The 23,076-nt window shown below is 48.0% G+C and overlaps 1 protein-coding gene and 1 long non-coding RNA gene across 2 annotated transcripts in view; one reads left to right on the top strand and one right to left on the bottom strand.

Moving 5' to 3' along the window:
• ATOSA (atos homolog A) overlaps nucleotides 1-17,966 on the bottom strand; it is a 257,996-nt gene extending 240,030 nt beyond the window's left edge. The window contains exon 1 of the mRNA XM_069222452.1: nucleotides 17,515-17,966. Within this exon, the coding sequence (XP_069078553.1) occupies nucleotides 17,515-17,548 (34 nt within the window). The 5' untranslated portion in view covers nucleotides 17,549-17,966. The remainder of the gene's footprint in view (nucleotides 1-17,514) is intronic.
• Nucleotides 17,967-18,015: 49 nt separating this feature from the next.
• Nucleotides 18,016-23,076, top strand: part of LOC138284054 (uncharacterized) — a 91,217-nt gene continuing 86,156 nt past the window's right edge. The window contains exon 1 of the long non-coding RNA XR_011201340.1: nucleotides 18,016-18,123. This is a non-coding gene — a long non-coding RNA (uncharacterized lncRNA). The remainder of the gene's footprint in view (nucleotides 18,124-23,076) is intronic.

Raw genomic sequence — 23,076 nt, 5'->3', positions numbered from 1 at the left:
TACAGCCCTAGTAAAAGTGCACTACATGTGCCCAGGGCCTGTAAATTAAAAGCTACTTGGGGACCTCCAGCACTGATTGTGCCACCCACAAAAGTAGCCCCTTAGCCATGTATCAGGCCTGCCATTTGAAGGCCTGTGTGTGCAGTTTTTCTCAGTTTATGTTGAAACACTCACTTTTAATAATTATATTACAAAACCATGATGTTGTAGCACATTGTGATCTACACACAGTCATTTTCCAAGATATGTTCAAAAACTTTAGCACTAACTTGCAGCTTTACTGATAAAATGATGTAGTGCATTAGCACATATCCTTTGTACATCAACACCTAAGGTATTCTGATTTATTTCCATCCTATTGAAATATTTTTCTCATCACACAGAAATACAAAAGTGGGCTTTCACAACTGCTTTATTTTGAAAATGTTTGTACAGCTGATTTAGTCCTTTAAATGGTGTGTGTTAGGAAAAATAGGACACCTTATATCCTTTTATTTTACACTATAAACAGCTTGTCACACAGTTCACCTTATAATGTCCAGGAATTCTGCATTCAGAAGGAAAATTAATTGTATGAAAAACTGACTTCTCTGTGAACACAGAGCAAATGTGACATAAGAACAAGATTTAAAGGCATCTTTTATTGCCCCTCCAATGTCCTACTGAACAGAACACCTGTTCTTTGCCAACTCGCCAGCAGGGTAAGTAAGTCCTAAAAATAGCTCAACATTATTAATTATGACTCGCCATAGTAAGTGGTTCGGGTAGATTTTTAGAGCCCTGAAATACCTGCCCAGGAAACAATTGTCTGGTAAGTTGGCTACGTTACTATGCTTAATATCTTATAGAAGAGTCTTGGATGTAAGAGCCCGGGATATTTCAGAGAGGGTCTTCACCCCCGATGTCGTTACCTTTCATATTTGCAGGAGAACAAAATGTAATTCTAGATTAGTTACTTATCCTTCCTTTGTGCAACAGCCTAGGTTGTGTGATGTCCATTGTTTTAAAACTTAGAAGCAGTAACATTCGGCTAGGGAACGACAGCTCCTGATAGCCCTATGTAAACCGTTTAAGGCGGTTTCATCTCTTAGCATAGCACGGTGGGTGCGGGGCATTCTTCAGTAAGCCGGAACTTACGTTTCTATTTTTGGAGAGCACTTGGTAAGGGATGCTATAGTGTCTAAGGAATTTGCTTTGGGAGCTCGCCTGAAGGACATCTTAAATGCGGCTGATTGGTCATTGGATTAGAAACTTGAAACTTACCGTTATGAAAGCTAGGAAATTTGTCATTCTTGCACAGAGTCTCTTGTTGTCTTCGGATTCCAGTTTAAGTACTAGACATGTACTTTCCCCTCGGGTTAGAGTGCACTAATCCATAGGGTAGAAAATAATTCATAGACTGATTTTGATGAAGGTGTAAGCACATTTTTGGACACTGGACATGATGCCCACTGCTCTTTCATTGCAGTGCTCTGAACTCTATTGTTCCTGAACTGAAAGTTTGCCAGTGTTTCTGGATAAGTTGTTCCTAATATTGTGGGAGACACTTTCAGAGCTTGAAGTTGTATTCAAGTTTGACGCTACTCCGTGATGATGAAGCCTATGACGAGCAAGGTGGGAGGTGGGGGTTTCAGCAGACCCGCCGCTAAGGGGATGGAGGCTGATGGCATGCTGCGTCATCTTGAAGTTACCTTGAACCCGCACTACAGCCAATATGAAAAAATCTTGCAGCCCATACTGGATACTAAGACTCCACTTGAAGCAAAGATTGATTCAATATCCCTAGATGTCGGTTTGCTCCGAGCAGGTTAATGAAACTGAATCAGCTTTGACTAGTGTATGACCTACGGTGCAAGACCTGCAAACTCAGGTGCAAGAGGTGAATGCCAACACTGTATCCCTACAGCACAGTGTGGAAGATGTGGAGGGCCATTCCCAACGTAACACTGTATACTTTGTGGGCTTTCCAGAATGTGCTGAGGGACCCAACGTAGATTTTTTTCTTGAACAATGGCTTTCCGAGACAGTGTGGCGGGGCAAGTAAAAAAAATTCTTCTCCTTTGAGCGAGCCCATCGTTTGCTGGGTAGACCCCCAGAGCCAGGAGCATGCCCACACCCACTGATTGCCTGACGCCTCAATTATAGGGAGAGAGACCTGCTTCTCCAGCTCTTTAATGCAAAGGGGCCCTTGCCCTTTGGAAACTCTGTTATTACTGCTTACCCAGATTACACTGCAGAGGTACAGCATTGCTGCACCGCTTGCCTCAGGGCTTCCCTATGCCTTGTTGCTAAACTTTGTGTTACGATGGAGTACAGACCCACTTCTTTCTGACTCCCAAGGACGCTTGGACCTGGCTCCATGCCAAGGGCCTAGCGGGTGACACTGCCATGGCTCAACATCCTGGAAATTTACTTGTGCCATGGCGCAGGCCCCACTCCACTCCAACCTTGTAACAGGCAGTTTGTGAACTTGAAGGAGTCCTGCAGTATCTCCGTAACTCCTTTGAGGCCTTGAGGTCCGCGAGTGCCTCTCACACTGTGGTCTCCACCTGCAATGACGTCCGAGGTCCATTGGTGATACTCCACTCAGCTAATGGCTTATGATGCTTTACTAATGTTTCTCCACATGAGTAAACTGGCTGTATCTCCACATTGCTGGGGAATGATCAACTACCTGGGGGAGAGGGAGCCATTCTGGGTTGATAGTACATCTGTATATGATAGCACTTGCCAGGCGTCTTGCTTCTTTGAAAACCATGGCCTAGCTTACTGTAATGGACCTATGGATATTGTTGTTTTATGTTCTGTTTGAATGCTTTTCTACTTATGGCAGAGGATGGGTTATTTTTATTTTTCTTGCTTTGTGGAGGGGGGGCTGTTTATTGTGTTCTTGTTTATTTTGTTGCACTGTCTGCTGGCCTGTCTATAAGCTGCGCAACCTCTGGCTGGAGGTTTTCAGAGATGGCCGCGCTGGTGCTGGATAGACCAGCTCGTCATTCGTCGCCTCCTATCTGGATACTTAGATGGCCCCTCCTAACACACACATGACCCCCCCCAATATAATTTTGTTACCTGAAATGTACGCGGCATGGCCAACCCAGCTAAGCGCTACCATGCCCACAACTATCTCAAACAGCTGTGCGCACATGTGGCATGACTCCAGGAAACGCACCAGACCAAACCAAACTGCATGCCAAATGGAAAAAACAGGTTTATGGAACCATGGTGTCAACTTATGCCAGAGGGTTTCTTATCCGAATCGCCCCTGGGGTTCCCTTTGTTTCAGATGTTCATACAACTGACCCTGACGGCAGGAATGATGTTGACGAAGGCAAACTAAACAGCAGTCCCTTGGCATTGGTGGCCGTCTATGCCCGTAAAGTGGACCATCGAGCCTTTGGAACAACCGCGGTTCCCTGCTTGCTTCATATTACATATGCATCGGGAACACATTGACTTAGAGCGCAGGCTGGGGAGGCTTAATTACAGTCACTACCTTGCCAGGCTATACGGGGAAGGCGATCGTACAGGTAGCATATTGGCATGGCTGGTGTGTCATGAACGCTCCCACCCCCTACTTGGGTGCGCTGCAGCCAGATGATGGCATGATCCACAAAACAGAAGATGATATTAACGCAGACTTTCTGTGTTTTTATAGATCACTGTATACTGCTGTGCCAGGTCCTCCCAGAGCCACCCTGTGTGATTATCTTCGGGGGATTCCACTCCCCGGGTTCAACGTAGTCCAGGTGGCTGATCTAGATGCTCCTCTTCAGCTCGATACATTGCATCTAGGCATCACTCCAATTGTATACAGTAAAACAGCAGGCACCATTGGCCTCCGAATAGAAAATTATTCCACTTATGACACTATCCTGACACTAAAGCACTTGGAAGTTTATACTGCAGCATATGACACCAGGCACCTCCCCGATACACTCCGTGAGGCTCTCATCGTTGTGCTTCCCAAGCCAGACCGTGATCCCTTGGGCATACGCTCGATCCTTCCTAACATTTTGCATGTTGAGCCTGGACTGTAAAATTCTGGTGAAGGTCGTAGCCAATAGGTTGCTGCTGCTGCTCTGTACCCTTGCAAATTGAGTGTGTTGATTGTTATGGCTCCTTCAAAACAACTTGAACGCCCCTGGTGTCCCGGTGGTGATGTCACTTGATAATGAGAAGGCCTTCAACACCTTACGGTGGGAGGAATACCGGTTTGCAATGCTCAAGGCCATGCAGGTTGGAGCAAGCAATCTGTGGTGGCTCAAGACTCTCAATGTACTCCCCATCGCTAGAGTCAAGGCAGGCCAATAAATTTCTGATATGATTGATATTTGCAGGGGCACCAAGCAGTTGCCAGTGTCCCATTTACTTTTTGCCCGGGCCATAGAGCCATTGGCTTGCCTACTGCATATGCGGGCAGAAGAGTGGGGAATTAGAGCTCATGAGAGAAGCCATGTGATATTAATGTATGCGGGTGATGCGTTGCAAGACCAGAACGCTGCACTGCCGGGAGTGCGAACACTATTAGGAGTTCGGGGAGATGTCCGGTCTTCGTGTTAACTGGGCTAAGTCCTGTTTGTTCCCCCCCACTGCCCAGTCCTCAATTCCAAGAGAGCAGATCTTCATACGGCATGCCTTCAATAGCCCTGTAATACATTTAAACACCTAGATATAAAGATCTACAAATTCTGATGCCGACCTACTAGACAGGGACCTGTATAGGGCCCTTGGTTTGATATGTGGGTCTTTATCCTTTTGAAAATCCCTCCCCTTGTCGCCCATGGTCTGCATGGCCATCTCAAAGATGTTAACATTGCCACGCCTTCTGTATTATTTCTTGGCCCTCCCGCTTGTGCCCCCCTTGTGTTTCTTTGCCAACCTTAAATTGTAACTAGTGGAACTGATCTGGGATGATGGTTGTGCCACATAGCCCTGTAAACATGGCTCAGACCTGCCACTACAGTGTCTGTGTGTGTACCCACTTGCCAGGCCTAAACTTCCCTTTTTATACATGTAAGGCACCCCTAAGGTAGACCCTAGGTAGCCCCATGGACAGGGTGCAGTGTATGTTAAAGGTGGGATGCGTACTGATGTGTGTTATATGTCCCAACAGTGAAATACTGCTAAATTCAGTCTTCACTATTGCAAGGCCCATCTCTCTCATAGGTTAACAAGGGGGCTGCCTTCAAATATTATTAAAGTGAAGTATCCCTTTGAGAGCAGACAGAAATTTGGAGTTTAGGGTCTCTGAACTCACAATTTATAAATACATCTTTTAGTGAAGTTAGTTTTTAGATTGTTAGTTGGAAAATGCCATTTTTAGAAAGTAGGCATTTTCTTGCTGAAACCATTCTGTGACTCTGCCGGTTTGTGGATTGCCTGTCTGTGTCAGTTTGACAGATGGGATGTTTGTAAATCTCCTCTAGACAGTGACACAAAGGGACCTGGGGTTTAGCCTGCATATCCTGATGAGCCATCTGTGCTAGGAGTGGAGGGAGGAGTGGTCACTCACACCTGAAAGAGCTGTGCTTAACCTCATACAATGCAGTCTCCAACCCCCTGGTGTGTGTCTGGGGCCTGGCCTGGCCAAGGCAGGATCTTATCTTGTGAACAACAGAGACTGTCCTTTGATATAGGCATACTTCAAAGGCAGAAAGGGGTACAAGTATTGGACCCAAAACCCCGGAAAATTAGATCACTTCTGGATTCAAGAGGAACCTCTGCCAAGGAGACAAGCTGAAGTGGTGCCGCTGCCTGTGACTGGCTCTGTTGAACTATTCCTGCAGTTGCTGCTTCTGCCTGTGAAAGGGGACAAAGACTGGTCTTTGTTGTGCATTCCTGCTTGTGAAGAATCTCCAAGGGCTTGAGTTGAGCTTGCCTCCTGTTTTGAAGTCTCAGGGCCAACAAAGACTTCCTCTGCTAACATCTGGACTCTTTGCTGAGACTCCTGCCCTGCCAAGTGGTGTCCTATCCAGTCCCTGGGCCTTTGAAAGGTGAAGTTGGCAGACAAGAGCTGAAAATCCATGCACAGAACACCGTGTGGGGAAATTTACAACGCACCATTTGCAACACGGCTGATAAGCGATGCACCGCCGGCTTCGCGGCTAAAAATCGACGATCCACCTGCATCACGACTTGGAGATAGAAGCATCGCGGCTAGAAAAATGATGTGCAACACGCGCTTACGGCTGCTGATAACGATGCAAACCCCACACAGCGTGGTTTCCTAATACTGTGCGACACGGTTTTTTCACGTACCATCCCTGGGCGTCAAAGTCAACCCGACACTGCGCAGATCTGAGGTGCCCCCTCTAGAGATCGACGCATTGCTCTCTTCGAGGGAGAAGAAACGATGCATCGCCGACCCAACCAGGGAAGAAAACGACACACAGCCTCTTTTGCGAGGAAGGAATCAACGCATCGCTGCCTTTTCCAACACAAGCTCGCGCATGCGGCCTTATTTTTTACCCTAACCAGGTACTTTGTGTAACAACCACATTCTCACTGTTTTCTAAGGATAAAGGTGCTCATTACAACCCTGGCGGACGGTGTTAAAGTGGCGGTAAGACCGTCAACAGGCCGGCGGTAAAAATATTGCAATTACGACCGTGCTGGAAACCGCCAACAAAGACAGCCACTTTAACACTCAGCCCGCCACGGCAGTAAAAACAAACAGCGTGGCGGACACCGCCAACAGAGAGGCGGAGGACAAAGTTCCGCCCACACTATTATGACAGGCCAATCCCCAACCTTTTCCGGGGTGGATTAACAGAGGATAAAAACATGGCGGAAACAGGATTCCAAAGGGAAAACGCTCACCTCTACACACTCCACGAGGAACGAGTACACCATGGAACCGGAACTCCAAATCCTACCTGCGATAGTCTTCCTGCTCCTCTACCAGGAGCACGAACGCTGACGGCGAAGACCACGGTGAGTACTGCACCTACGACACAGGGGAGGGGGAGGGAAGAAACAGGGACACACACACAACATCCCCACCCTCACCCACTACAACACACACACTAATGCATATCAATACATCACAGTTACACCACCCAACCCCACCCCCCCCGGAAGAATGAAAAGACCAAAGAAAATGAGTGTAACCATCGGAATATATTGCAAACAAGTAGGGAGAAATATATATATATATATATATATATATATATACACACATACATATATATATACACACACACACACCATGTACAAAATATCTACCAGGCATAGTAGTCCAGGTACTGCACAAAGAAAGTCAGTGGAACACTGGGACCACACGGTATGGGCGAGGCCCACACAAGATCCCCGACCATGACGGAGAGAACACTGCAGGGGCATCAGACAGCAACTAAACAGGCACCTCAGGGGGAGGGAAAGGGGGGGCACCTCAGCCGCTTGAGTGCACGACACCAAATCCAGGAGGGGGCCACATGCCCACTGTTCCATCCTGGGGAGTGCAAAGCCACAGTCTCTCAAGTCTCTACAGTGGGTGGGTTGCCCACTGTGCAATCCTGGGGAGTGCAAAGCCACAGTCTCTCAAGTGGAGAACAGTCTCCACTGGTTCTGGAGGGGGACTGGTGCCCAGAGTGCTTCATCCTGTGAAGGACAGAGGTAGTGGATGGATCTCTCCACTGGTTCTGGAGGGGGACTGGTGCCCAGAGTGCTTCATCCTGTGAAGGACAGAGGTAGTGGATGGATGTCTCCACTGGTTCCGGAGGGGGACTGGTGCCCAGAGTGCTTCATCCTGTGAAGGACAGAGGTAGTGGATGGATGTCTCCACTGGTTCCGGAGGGGGACTGGTGCCCAGAGTGCTTCATCCTGTGAAGGACAGAGGTAGTGGATGGATCTCTCCACTGGTTCTGGAGGGGGACTGGTGCCCAGAGTGCATCACTCACCCCGTGACGGACCCAGTTGCGTCAGTGCCCCTGCCGCTCATGGGCTAGCGGTGCTTGAGTTGGCGGGGCACTGTTCAGCGGTGCTTGAGTTGGCGGTGCCCTGTTCAGCTGTGCTTGAGACGGCGGTCCTTCATAGCCCAGCGGGGCTTTTGCTGGCGGTCCTTCATGGCCCAGCGGGGCTTTTGCTGGCGGTCCTTCATGGCCCAGCGGGGCTGGTGCTGGCGGTCCTTCATGGCCCAGCGGGGCTGGTGCTGGCGGTCCTTCATGGCCCAGCGGGGCTGGTGCTGGCGGTCCTTCATGGCCCAGCGGGGGCCTCCTGGGCAGCTTGGCTGGGGCTGGCGGTGGCCTCCTAGGCAGCTGGGCTGGGGCTGGCGGTGGCCTCCTAGGCAGCGGGGATGATGGCGGTCTTCTCCGCCGTGCAGCTCTTCTCAGTCTTGCAGGGTTTCTTGTGGCCCTTTCCCACCTTGGAAGGTGTCACAGCTGACTCCACACTCCCAACGGGACCCCTGGGAGTAGCTTTGGTGGCTGGAGTCTTCCCCCTCTCCCGCCGGGCACTGGCCAACTTCTGATGCTTCACAGGTGGGGGACTGTCTGTGCTGTGGCTCCGTCCCACACTGGCTGTCCTGGTGGCCGCTGCACTCCACATACCGGTGACTACAGGCACCACTGGTCCCGGAGATGTTTTGGCTGAGGTGCTACTTCGGGACCTATGAGATGGACGGGGTCGGGGAGGTGTGGGAAAAAGGTCAAGGGTGGACAGGAAATGTTTTTTGGACACACTGGGACGGGTAGCTGGAGGGGGTTTGGGAGTGGAGGAAGAGGTGGTGGTTGTAGGAGGTGTTTGTTTGCTGACTTTGCGTGAAGGTGCATGCGCTGGAGGCTGTCGTGAGGTGGATGGCTGTTGGGTGGGTGTGTGCCTGCGTTTGTGTATCGTGGGAGGGGGCGTCACAGACACACTGGGAGAGGACACAGGGGACGTGTGAATGGTAGTGGGGGTGGTGACTGCAAGTGAGCGGGGTGGGCTGGAGAGGGACGTAGTGGCTGTAGAAGTAGTGCATGCAGGTGTGAGTGTAGACGAGACTGGGAGGGAGGTGGGAGACGAGGAGGAGGGGGACACAGTGGAAGCAGTGGATGTTGGGGTGTCTGCATGTATGTGTTGCTTGCGTGAGTGCCTGTGGGATGTGTGGTGCTTATGTTTGCCTGAGCTTCCCTTGTGTGTTGAGGTGTGTGCAGGCTGGTCTGATGGTGTGCTTGGGATAGGCAGAGGTATAGGGGATTGGGTCTGGGTGGAGGAAGTTGGAGGGGGGGGCTAGAGACGGGGACAATGGATGCCATCAGTGCTGAGGCCAGAGTTTGCAAAGCTCGGTAAAGGGCCGCCTGACCAGAATGAATGCCCTCCAGGAATGCATTAGTTTGTTGCAACTGCCTTTCTACACCCTGGATGGCATTCAAAATGGTAGACTGCCCAACAGTGAGGGGATCTCTACCCTTGCCATGTGGCACATGCATTCACTGTCTTTCATGCACGCAGCACTATGCCCCCTTCCTTCTTACATCCAGCCCTCTCCACACAGGCATAGCCCATACAACATGCTCCCTGTATACTTACCTGTTTGTTTGGAGGACCGTAGAGTAGCGTGTACTCGGGGAGGACCCAATCCACGAGCTTCTCCAACTCCTCCGATGTGAAGGCAGGGGCCCTTTCCTCAGACGCACAAGCCATTGTCTCTTCCAGACCGAGGTCACAGAAGCACTTGCAGTGTAGGTCCTCTCCTGTCGAAGATCAGGTATCGAGTGATTGAACAGATTGAAAATGGCGGTCACGTCCGCGGCGGTGCGTACCATCACCACCGGCGTACATCGTCATTGGCTCCTGGGACCCATAGGGTCCAATGTTAACCAATGCAGCATTGCGCCGCGGTCTTCGACCGCCTACCGCGACGGTGTACAACGCCAGCGCAGTTACCTCACATCCCATTGTCCCACTTTACAGGTGAGGCAGCCGCCATTTCAGGGGCCCACATGGCTTGATTTTCAACTGCGTCACACATACCTAGGCCTAGATTCAACACACATACAGGCCAACTTTTGTGTATGATTGGTGTTCTGTGTAAACTGTGGGTACGTACCTCTGAGTTGTTTGAGTCTGTGCTCGCTGTTGTCCTTCATAGGCACTGTCCGCTGGGACATGTGAGGAGATGGCGGCATCCTCCGGTGTACCGACCGTTGGTGGACCTGTCGACAATGGAGGAGCGACATTTTTCGATGAATGTACAGATGGTATGTTTGGCAGACCAGTACATCTCCCATGTGAATGCCAAGTTTCCTGGCTCAGTGCATGAGGCCTACATCCTGCGGAATAGCAGCATCCCTTATGTGATGGGTCAACTCCAGAGGCACGGTATGTGGCTATTAGGTGAGCACCTGGAAGCAAGACAGTGGCAGGGATGTGGAATTCCTATCGCCCGACGCCCGGGACATCTTGTTTGGGGTCAAGGGCAACAAGTTTTTATGTTTACTTTGTCCTTGGGACAAGTAGGCCCAACCCCCTGCAGCACAAACCCTTTGGCTGCCTGTTTACAGAGAGTTGAACTCTCTGCAGTTGAGGTAATGGGTTTCCAAAAGATAATGCTGTTCGAACTTGTATTTATGGTTCATTATTTGAAAGCCTTCATTATTAGGGTGCGTGCTGTAAATAAATGTTTTAAGGTCACACTTCACTACTGACGTTGGTTCCAGTACAAAAAAAAAAAACGTGTACACACATGTTTGAAAAGTTTAGGCTAAGAGGCTAAGTATAATGCTCCCAGAATGCTCTCTGATTATATGCAAATGAAGTGTCATTTAGTAAAATGTTTTGATGCATGCTAGTATTTCCCAAAAATATTTCTAATGGAAAATCAGTGTAACCATTTTCAACACGATTATGGGAAGCATGAAAATAAACAAACACTGACAAAGCCAACTGATCTGACATACTTTTATAAGTCTTTTAGTTTCATCAATGCGTGTCTTGTTTTGACATGGCTTTTGTAACACTTTATTGTTGTGGGAGCTACCAGGCCCACAACATTGTAACAAACATTGGCAAACCCCCCCCCCAAAAGTTTTTGAACTCTTAAAGCACACGTTGCCACCAGCGGCATAACAAAGGCCTCGCAGCCGCCCTCCAGGGGGCCCCGTCAGCACAGCACCTGCCCTGAGTGAGTCTGGAGAGGGAGCTCCTCCATGTTCTTTGCAAAGGGGCACCCTCCAGTTTCGTTATGTCACTGATTGCCACTGTAGTTCCTGACACTGAACAAAACTACTTTGTGTGGCAATATACTCCTTGTGGAAGAGCAGAATGCGATCACTCACAGTAAAGCCAGCCGAAAGAGAGAGAAATAGAAGTTTAATAAAAACAAAATGTCTTTGTTAACACCAGACCTAATTAGGGACCAAGACCCACATGTAGGTAGCTTTTTGCATGTCGCAAACAGCGACTTTCGCTGTTTGCGACGTGCAAAAAGCACATTGCGATGCACAAACCCAGTTTTGCGATTCAGTAACCTGGTTACCGAATCACAAAACGGGTTTGCGACTCGCAATTAGTAAGGGGTGTTCCCTTCCTAATTGCAACTCACAGTGCAATGTAGGATTGTTTTGTGACCGCGAACGCGGGCGCAAACCAATCGCAGTTTGCACCCATTTCAAATGGGTGCTAACACTTTCGCAAAAGGGAAGGGATCCCCATGGGACCCCTTCCCCATTGTGAATGTCACTGTAAACATTTTTTCAGAGCAGGCAGTGGTCCTGGCTGCATTACAAAAAAAAACTGCTTTATTGAAAAGCAGTCACAGACATGGTGGTCTGCTGTCTCCAGCAGGCCACCATTCGTGAGGGGGTCGCAAATTGCGACCCACCTCATGATTATTCATGATGTGGGCATTTGCGAAGCCCTTGCGAATCACAGATAGTGTCAAGGACACCATCCTACATTCGGATTTGCGACTCGCAATTTGCAGGTCACAAATCTGAACCTACCTACTTGTGGCCCCAAATTCTTAAAGAAAGTCACAAAAGTGCACCCATGGTATATGTCGTACCCCTATAAAATATTTGTGAACTGTATTTTAGCGTGGGTAAATACGATGTGTAGATTTGCTCATGTGAAAATCTATTGAGCATTTGCAAGTTCATTTTCCCTCCAGCCACTTTCTTCCCAACCCTGGAAGAAGTTCTAATTCTGCCATTGTCAGGAGTAAATGCCCAACCTTTCTTATTATGGGAAAATATTAGGGAGAAGCTGGTAAAAATCTTTAAAACATGCAGGTTAGTAGGTTTGCAGACTCAAAGGTATTCCAGCCCTGGAACTATTGCTTACTGCTTCCTCCAGCCCCAGTATGCAGATCTGCAGAAAGGTGGCAAAATAAGGAAATTGCTACAGTAGGGATTGAAACTCCAAGTATTCAAGCCCTACTATGGTAGTAGCCCTGGCATAATCAGAGAGGCTATTAATTGCTGCCATAATTTGTCGCCACACTACATGGCACCAAAGGGACAAGTAGATCTTTTTACAGGACAAGTAGATTTGAGAAGCAACCTGTCCCCTGGACAAGTAGATATTTTAATAAATTCCACACCCCTGCAGTGGGAATGGTTGTCTGGGTCTGGGGATATCCCTACAGGTTAGTGTGTGTCTAACAGTTGTCCCTCGCCATTTGCAGGTGGCTCTGGTTACCCCAACCTGTCATGGCTAATGACCCCAGTGAGGAATCCCAGGACAAGGGCAGAGGAACACTACAAGGAGGCCCATAGGCGAACTAGGAGGGTGAAGGCCAGGTTCAGATGCCTCCATATGACAGGTGGATCCCTATTCTACTCACCAAAGAAGGTGTGCCAGATCATCATCATGGCCTGGTATGCTTCACAACTTGGCTTTGCAACGCCAGGTGCCTTTTCTGCAGGAGGATGGTCCAGATGGCGGTGTTGTTGCAGCTGTGGAGCCTGTGGACAGCTTTGACTCACCAGAGTCCATTCCTCCACCTACTCCTGCGAGGCCCTCAGGATGCAGAATCGTCAAGACCTGCTCCTCCCATGTTGTTAGTTGTGGGGGAGGAGGTGGGGGTCCGCGCCAGTCCGCTGAACCACCAGGTGGTGTCTTGAGACCACGGAACGCACCTTCCCCCGATGTCCTCCCGATTTCTTGGGTGTTGTCCCACTGTGTTGACCCTGTCCACTATTCTGCACCATAGCTCCATCTTCCTAGCTATGGAGGTGTGCTGCGCCTGTGATCCGAATAGCTGTGGTTCTACCCGGACGATTTCCTCCACCATGACCCTGAGCTCCTCCTCCGAGAACCTGGGGTGTCTTTGCCGTGCCATGGGGTGGTGTAGGTGATGTGTGGGGTGGAGTGTGTGGTGATAAGTGTGGTGATATGTAGTGGTGTGTTGTGTGAGGTGCATGGAAGTTGTGTGGGTGATGGTGTTGTGTGCCTGTGGATGCTAGTATTGTTGATGGTGGTGTCTCTCTCTGGCCTTCGTTCATGATTTTTGGTTGTAAGAGTTTGTGGGTGATGTGGGTGTGTGTTTTATATTGGATTGGGTGTGTGGGAGTGGTGTGTGTATGTGTATCAGGTGTGTGTATTTCGAATTGTCCAATGTGGCTGTGTTTTGTAAGAGTGTGTGTATTTTGAGCGCAGCGGTGTGTACCGCCAATGGAATACCGCGGTTGAAAGACCGCCGCGTGGATTCGTGTGTTGTGATAGTGTGGGCGTATTTCTGTTGGCGTGACCATGGAGGTTTTGTTATCGCCAGTTTATCACTGACCTTTGGTGTGGCGGACTTGTGTGGGTGTCTGACTTTTGGCGGATTCCGAGATGTGGGTCATAATAGCTGTGGCGGAATTCCGCGGCCACGGCGGTGTGTTGGCGGTCTTCTGCACGGCGGTATGCGGCTTTTACCACCAATGTTGTAATGACTGCCTAAGTCTCTTCCTCTTTCGAAAATTCATATTTTCACTTGTGTATGTTGGAGTTTTGTCATTTTGGTCTTGTTTGATTTAGATAAATATTACCTATTTTTCTAAACTGGTGTGGTGTCCATTTCGTAGTATTTTCACTGTATTACTGTGTTTATTGGTACAAATACTTTACAAATTGCTTTTGAAGTTAAGCCTGTCTGCTTACCTACCAAGGGGTTCAGCGGGCTGAGTTTGATTCCCCTTTACCCTGCCTAGACTGAGGGTCCTTGCTTGGACAGGGGTAACCTGACTGCCAATCAAAGACCACATTTCTAACACCCCCTTACTTGAGGGTGGACATGGCACATCTAATTTCGAACTATATTTTGTTGCCACCCAGCTGCAGTGGCCGTTGAGGTGGCTTCGTTTGGCCCCTTGTGACTGGAGATCATGACGCTTTTATTGGGAACTCCAATGTACACATAGCTTTCGGCCCCTGGTCCCAGCATCCCTACGGAAACACCACAGATGACGGTGGCCAGGCATTGCTGGCTGAAATATAGCCAGGGCTGCGGGGTCCCTTCCCTGTATTTGCACCTCATAACCGTGCAGCAGTGGCTGTCTCTCTGAGATTTTACCTGATTTCATGTTGTGGCCTGCTGTAAGGAAGCTGGAGTGACCCAGAGTGGTGATTTTTATAAAGAAGGGGTGATTTGCTTGTTTGCTGAGATCTGCAACAAATTTTGTATTCAGCTTGGGCAGTTCCTGTCCTATGGAGCCGTTCAACATGCGCTGACCTCCACCTATGGGCAAGAACAACCAGGGCCTGATTCTGCGTTCCCCTTACACACTATGTTGGCTGTTGGGGCGCACTCATAGAATCGTTACAGCCCTCTATGCGGCCCTTTTGGGACAGTGGCAAAAGCCGTTCACCAAAGCTGGAGACCACTGCCTGGAAGAGCTCTGCCTCCTCTTGACCAACGAACTGTGTACTCAGGCCTTGTGACAGATTACGAACGTCTAGCGGAACTCCTGTTTCCGCTTCATCCAATTTAATTTCTTACACTAGACATATCTTACAGCACACCGCTTATCACGCATATTCCCCACGTCAGATACAAGTTCCCCACAATGCAGGGCTAAAAATGTGGGATTCCGTCAGATGGGGTGGGATTGCCTGTGGGTATATTGTGTTTTGGAGAACATGATGAGGAGTAGTTGGTAGTATCTTCGGCAAATTACCAAAGATCTTTTGCTAGTCAGAACCAAAAGAATTAAAAAAAAAAAAAAACTCTAAAAGAATTGAAAAACACAATTTTTCTTCCTGGATCAAAACCATTAGCAATCAATGGCAACTAAATTTTCAAATGCTCCGTGCCACCGTTTAAACTTAAAGACAGGTTTACCTGGATTTCAGTAGACTAATGCTAGTGGTAAAATTCTTTGGGATGTAGCCATGGCATAATTACTATTCCCCGACTTGGATTAACTGGAGTAGTGAAGTTCTAAATTATAAGTAGATATACAAGAACTTGCTCTGGAATGTCAGTAATTGCAGGTTTGTCCTTGTATTTCGAGAACTAGTGAACCTCTTACAGTGATTTTAATGTTGTTTTATAAATACCTGCACATCACTATTACACTTTTCTGAAATGTTATTTTCACACGAAGTTCCATTTTCATTGAGGTTCAAAAGATTTTGTGTCGGCCTGTTTTGATTACCAGAAGACTGGTGCGTTGATTCGTCAGCACGTTTTGAGCTGCACTTAACTTCAAAATAGCACTAACATTGTCTACGCACTAACATTGTCTACAGTGCATATCTACATAGTGCGATGCATGTCGCGTTGTGATGCCTTAAGGTCTAACTTTCGCATCATCAAGTTTTGGACACCCCGCTTTGTGTGATGTCCCTGCCAAAACCTCCAAATGGCGATGTGCTCTGGAACGTATGGCTCGCTTTGCTGCCCAGCACTTCCATATCTCCTGACTCCCCACACTGTAGCCAGCAACCACCACTTTGATTAACTTCAAGCAGGCTTGGAACTCGGGTGCTTCCAGCTTGAGGATTTGAATGTTACTGCAGCTAAAATATTTCAGTTGGATAAGCTCCCTTCACAGAAGAAATAATGACGCACAAGTAAATGGTAATGGCAACTTCTTTATTTCCATTATTGGGGAGCTCACCAACACATTGCAAAGACCATGGGATCTAATCTTCCACCACTAAGCAATGGCAGTTCCACAATGGAACCCCTGTGTCCTTGCCCACCATCAACACCCCTTAACACACTCACATCAGTGGCATGAGTCCACTTGAAACAGTGGTGCCCCAATACAGCATGAAAGATAAAATCACATTAAAAGACCGAACACGTCTACAAAACAAACTTAACGATCACCATAACAAACTACAAATCCCAGATATATTCAAACAGCTTTTACTAAAGCATACAGTTGTGCCGAGTATAGTGCCACACAACAGGACTCACAAGCAACTGGTCAAAAGCAGTAACATAAATGAGTCAAATGATGTGGTTTCAGTCAAAGATCGTTTATACAGATGGCGATGTCACTAACCTCGCAGTGTAAGAACGGTTGCTTACATACAAAGGCTTTGAAAAACATGGAGAAAGAGCCACGACGCATCAAAAATAGCTCAAAGAAACACGCATTTTTAGAAGGGGTCTGGCAACGCGTGCGTTAAAGGTATGTATGGCCACGTCAAGCTGCCTTTGAGGGCGAATACATCCGATTTCCAACCTTACGTTCTCAAGGAAATAGAAAAAGGTTTACAGAAATATGTCTGCCCATTGGCTGTTCTGCTGGGTTATTCCTGTCACTGGAGACGTCTGTGTTTATATACATTGCTTTCGCACTCCAGCAACGCCATAGGCACTTAAGGACAAGCCTGCTTTTGTGTGCATCAGCTGCTCTCCTAACCAAACACAACCTGCCAGCTCAGCTGGATCTGTTCGTTCTCTCCCACAGTCCTAGATACCTGTTGTTCTCAATCACAAGAAGCCCGACACAATAACACGACCACTGGGATTGGGCAACTATATATATATATATATATATATATATATATATATATATATATATATATATATATATATACACACACACACACACACACACAAAATACAACAACACGAAAGATAAGACGAGCCACGGACCAATCTGGAGCAACATTATTTTGTCAAGACGGGGTCGAAATGAGTACTCGTTTAGTGACTTAAAAAAATTATTATTAGACTTTATTTGAATTTAAATTTCGTAGTCACCTAGTTATGACGACCACAGTAAGCTTCTGCAAAAACTTCTTATGGTTACAGTTGATCTCCTTATGTACACAATGAAATAATTACCTTAGTTAAGTCGATAGTGAAAAGCTTCAAATACTGAGAAATGTCAGATTGTACGTGTACAACGACTACCGTTCCATCAAGTAGGGCAATCCATTTTAAATAATAGGTGTCAAAAATATAGGCCTGTAAATTACACCCAGAAATTTTTAACTCCTCGGATTTCTCGCCATCTACCTTTTCCCTGCTTCAGAAACCGAGTATGAAAACGAGCCTTTGCATGCATACCAAATTACAGATTAATCTGCCCTCGAAAGAGGACGCTTGGCATGTAAATAATAAAAAGAGAAGATTGGGAAACGTACCTCGGTCTGACTTCATGGTTTCGCTCGGTCGCATTTCAGCAGAGTGCCTCGGAAGACGGGGCTTGTGAAGATCCTTACAGGGGCATGTTGTGTCAGGGCCCGCCAGCAACAACCACACAGTCCCTCACAACAGCAGAGGCTGGCACTGTGTCCTCTCCTGACACGACGACTCCTGCAGTCTATTTATAACTGACTGGCACAGCAAAGCAGTCTCCGCATAATAACGAAGAGCTCTGCAGAGCGGTGAACAGTCCGAGCATTATCAGTACTGTATTACCTGGGGGAGGAGACCGACCTACGAGCGCCCACGTCAATCAGCTGGGTCTGGATATGTCGGGGAGGGGCTAACCTCTAGCACTCGGGTGAAGAGCAGAAGCTCCGCCCGCTTCCACCACAGACGATGAGAAAGAAGCCATCCCGGCTCCTAGCATCCACCGCAAATTGGTTCCAGTGACTAGTTCCTGTTATGGACTTACGAGCTTCCTGTGGGCGGAGCTTGAAGCTCGTTGTGGTGCTCGGTGGTGCGGTGCAGTGTGGGGAGTTTTCCGCAGCGGCTGCTCTACATCCAGCTTTGCAGACCCCGGCAATTCTGGCAACTTCGGTACGAAGGTAACCAGTCGAACGACGGCCAGGCCGGTCCATGGACCCGAAATCCTTCCACCCAACACCTGCCAAGTTTTTAGATTGTCAATGCGTGACTTTCTTTGGTTTCAGTGTTTAAGCGTGACGTTACTCTGCCAAGTGTGACACCTAGAGTGACACCGTCTCCTGAATGCAACATAGCAATGAAGACTACGGAAATGTATACATATCAGAAATTACAGCATTTTGAGGATTGAGGAGCTCGAAAACATCGATACTCAGCCCCAAACTCTGACAGACATTGTGCCCATTGCACTTATCTTTGGTGCGTTCTCTCCTGCTGAACTCACTTGAGGCATTAGAAATAAGTCATCTCTGCAGTACCAGAGAAGGAGGCCTTTGGCTCGTGTTCTTGAAAGAAGGTACAATGAGTTCTGGCAGTGATGCTGTAGCAGGCTGTAGCTTGTTGTTTCACAGTGCTCCTGTGCTCAGATGCCTTGGCCTTCTTTGCATAGTTGCTGCACATTGCTCTGGTGTTGTGCTAAGGATCTATGGTACCCAGCCAGTGTCACACTGGTGTGCCTTACGTCCAGTAGTGCAGCAAGCATGCCATAGGCCCTGGTGCAAGCATGACCAATTTCCAGTTTGACTGATCTAGGGGTAGTAAAATACAGCATTTATGTGAGTTCAGTGGGCCCATCAGGGACTTTAGGCCCCTGTGCCACTGGCCTGTTGCACGAATGGTAACTAATCTCCTCCCCATGTTAGCCTCTGTCAACAGCTTGTTGCTCGTCATCCCTCCAGTGCAGCCAGCAGGCTCTGAGCTTTCAAGGCTTTGGCTGGTGATGTAGCATGGCATCGCTGGTGCTTTCAAATGAGTGCGCCGGGAGTACAGGGGTCATTGTCCAGTGACATCAAGCTGTCGACAGATGCCAGTGTAAACAACACAATCAATTATAAATACTGCTCATCCAGACAGCAAATGTGGTGGCCTGTCCCACAGGAATACACAGGGCTCTAGTCGCTGAAGCGGCACTGAAACAATTGAACAGAGTTGCAAGCAGCTTTCACCGTGAACAAAGCAACAGTCACAACTCCACTCCAGGACCAGCTTCGGCTAAGTATAAGTGCAATTATGGCAACATATCACCTGTCTGCCAAGAGCTAAGCGAATGCTAAACGTCAGCATCTACCCTGCAAAGCAGGCTAGAGCAGCTTTCTGAAAAGCTGTAAACTCTGTACAGCACAGGGCTCAATAACTAACAGTTCAACTGCATTTCAAAAACCAGAGGAGCGGGGCAAAAAGTGTGGTATGTGGATACGGTTTTGCGTCTCTTAAAGAAAAGCCTGAATCAAAAGACTAATTTTGCATGGAATCAAAATCTGCAAGCTAAGACCAAAAAGACAGGATTTGGCTTGGGCCTCCTTAAAGAAAGCGCCTACCTTGTGACCCAGGAAGTTGGTGTGCTACTTTGCATTAAGATACAAATATAAATACTTCTGCTGACACAAAGGTAAACAAGCCAGGCAGCTGACAATTCCCATTCAGTGAAGATAGCCTCGCTGGTTCCATAGGGAATGGGAGGGAAGGGATGCAACTAGTTTGCTTCCCACAGAAAAGTGTTAATTGTTTGCCACTCCTGTGAATGTGTCCCCCACCCCCTAAATTACCTGCCTCCTTTAGTGGAGGAAAGGAATAGGATGGCTCTTGAGTAATGACATTGGCTAGGGTGGTGGTAGCTTATAACGTTTTCACATTTTTATGGAAGCCGAGCTACTATAAGAAACAAAAGGCCTGATTTAGATCGCAATGGTGATGGATATCCTGCCTGCCGCAATCAAAATACCATGGAAAACAGTGGTATTTAGATTTCGGCGGATGGGATATCTGTCACTGTTGCAACGGAGTAACCCCTCCGTCAAGATCTAAATCGGGCCCAAAGTCGCAAGCAAATTTTTCTATGACCATAGCAATGCAAGAAAGCCCAGTCTGCTAAGTAAAATTGCCTGCAGTGGCAGGCTGAAGTAGCAGCATGCAAGGTGATAAGAAAGCAGCAAATGCAGCGTCTTGTTCCACAAAGTGAGTTGCAGGAGCTGTAGTTATGCGTGACTAATGCATTTTAGTGAGGTGATGTGGATCACTATACTAAAATGCGTTAGCTTGACCCCTAATACATGGCACTTGGCAGGACTGCCCCCCCTGCATCTAATGTGTCCCCGCCTACTCCTACTTTTACCTGCTCATTAGTCCGCGCCTCACCCAGTCTCCACCTTTGGAGCAAGCTCGTACCTAGGTAGAGAGAGGGCAGATGGTTACAGCATGACTCCAGGGGATCAATCAATATTATTGATGCCAGCAGCTCAACTATTGTTGCTGCTATTTTCTGCCTACTACTGTCTGCCTGCTGATACTACCTGCCACCTGCTGCTGAAATTACCTACCTTCTACTACTGCCACCTGTTACCAGCCTAACCTGGCCCTCCAGTAGCCCCCTAGTAGTGTGCCAAGACACAGTGCACCAGTGAGAAGCCAATAGGAGACTTTTGGACTAATGCTTCTCCAGGTAACTTACATCCTCCCAAGCCCACCCATCACTGCCAGGCTGTTCTGAATGTATGGCAGGTTTCTGAGGCTTTCTTGTGCGGGTAGAAAGGTCTGCTGGAGTGCCTAAGCCAGCTGAGGTGCAGCAGTGGGTGTGGCTGCTGTGCTGTGGGCGGATGGTTGACCCGGCAGGGGCAAAGACTATCAGACTAGGTTCTGGTGCGGTTTGCCCTTCTCTGCGTGCTCCCCCACCTAATCAACCCGCCCATGCTCCACACAAGCGTGGCACATTCTTCAACATCAGAAGAGGGGGAGAAGCCAATGAGGGAAGGAGGAGCTCGCCCTCCTAGGCAGGAGCTAAAGACTCAAAGCTCACCCCTGTGGATGGCCCACGACAGGGCGCAAAACTTAATGAGAAAAAGGACACTCAGTTCAAACAGGGGGGAACTATGAACAAGGGCAAGACTCACAATCAAACCCCAGAGACAGAACAAATTCGGCAGGTGGGAGCTGAAACACCATGGTCTTCATACAGAGAATCCAGGAAGGTGGCTAATGGCTGGAAGACAATATAAGACTGTTTCACACCAGTCGAAAAAAAACGCCCACCAGATAGTGGACACCCCAGGAGAACAATGAACTAAGAGATCCCTTAGCAACAGCTCAATCACCCTGGGACCTGTCTGGAAAGAACTGCCTCCACTGGAACTAGCCCAAGTGTCCATGCCAGATCTAACACAGCTAGCAGGATCCCCACTGAAACAAAACACTGACGAGGAAAATGTAGTGGAACACAAGCTCGCTCATAGGGTGCCACCCACTGTCACCAGTAGTCATCCTAAAGTGCCGCTTGCAAAACCTTATGGAAGTAACTGGGCCTTGATTCCCCAAGCCGTACACCAGACAGTGGTGTTTATGCAAACTAGAATGCAGGAATGCCAAGGTCACCCTCAGAAGAGCTGGAAGAGATTAGTTAGGAAGACTCACTCAAGAGGTACTGGAGGAAGTGTTTAACCAGGATGAGGTGCCACCCTTAAAGAATGCAAATGGTCAGTCTGACTCACCTGAGGGAAGATCCAAATGCACTCCTCCAACCCCACAATAAGACCTGGGACAAGCGCAAATGACGTATTTCGCTGCCTCAGCTAAAGCGCCATCTATGACAGGGTGGGATACCTTAAACAAACTCTAATCGCCGTAACTAGTGCAACAATTCTAAACACAGATAAACTTGGCATTCAGATTTAGATTTTGCAAACACTGGCAACTGTCACAATGTCAATAGCTAGTAAACTGAACAATTTAAATTTGTTAATCAGGAGGACTCAAGAACAGGTCGAGGCTGGGCTGGTACTACGTATCACATCTACAGTGGAAGCGGAGCTAAAACTGGAATTGGCACAGTAAAAAAAAAAAAAAAAAAATGCCATGAAGCCAGCTCATGGGACTCAAGGGAATTAATACAGTGATGACCAACCAGTGAAAAAGCCAAGCAGAGAAATGCAGATCAAAGAAGCCCTAAACCAAGAATCACATTCATCAATGGAAAACCCAAATCCATATGACAGCATGGAAGTAGAGCCATTCATAGCAGTCCTATCAAGAAAGGACAAAAACGCTTGAAAAAATAAGGCAACAAGCAAGTTTTATAAGGTAGATCAGCAATGGTTCACAAGCGCTCCACCAAGCAGTAGCACCTCAAAGTGGCAGTTATCACAAGGCACACCAGCTAGAGAAGGCCCTATAATACACTAAACCAGCCACCAAAAGTACATTTCCGATAGACACTCCAGTCACAGCAGCAATAGAAGAAAAACTCTACATAAATTGCCGTAGTTGAATCACCACCTCACCTTGGCATCGAACAAGGCACCACAGACAACTGGAGCTGGAAGGCTGGCTCTTCAATCCAGAGGCGAAAAAGGGTCAGAATAACCTGATCCCACCAAACTTCATAGGCAAGCCCGTGTGCACCAAGAAAATACACAAGCTAAATCGCCCCGAGAGAAACCCATAGGATAGAATCAGGCATCACATACAAGTAGAGGTGGAGGGCTGGCTGTAACATGGAGAGCGCTGGGAGTTGATAAATGGCCAGAATATCCTGATCCCACCACTCTGGTCTCAAATCCCTGGTGCCCATGCATGTAATCACCAGGCAAACCTAGAGTTCCAACTTTCCTCAAAGCCCAGCCAGTAATGACCCTGAGGCATAACAGCAGAATAGCCCAGAGTGAGCCGGGTGAAAACATGACAATCAACAACTTAACACCTGCTGGGGCAGAATGGAGGACTCTTATAGGCACTATGGTTACATCCATTTTACACACAGTTTCATCTTCCACCCAAGATACACCTCGCAAGGTCCTGGGACGTCCTCAAAAGGGCAACTTAGTAAGGATATGTATGTTAATCCAGGGCCTGGAACACATAAAGAG

This window comes from Pleurodeles waltl, chromosome 3_1, assembly GCF_031143425.1.
Source record: "Pleurodeles waltl isolate 20211129_DDA chromosome 3_1, aPleWal1.hap1.20221129, whole genome shotgun sequence".
Lineage (NCBI taxonomy): Eukaryota > Metazoa > Chordata > Amphibia > Caudata > Salamandridae > Pleurodeles > Pleurodeles waltl.
This window is presented reverse-complemented; position numbering and strand designations above follow the sequence as displayed.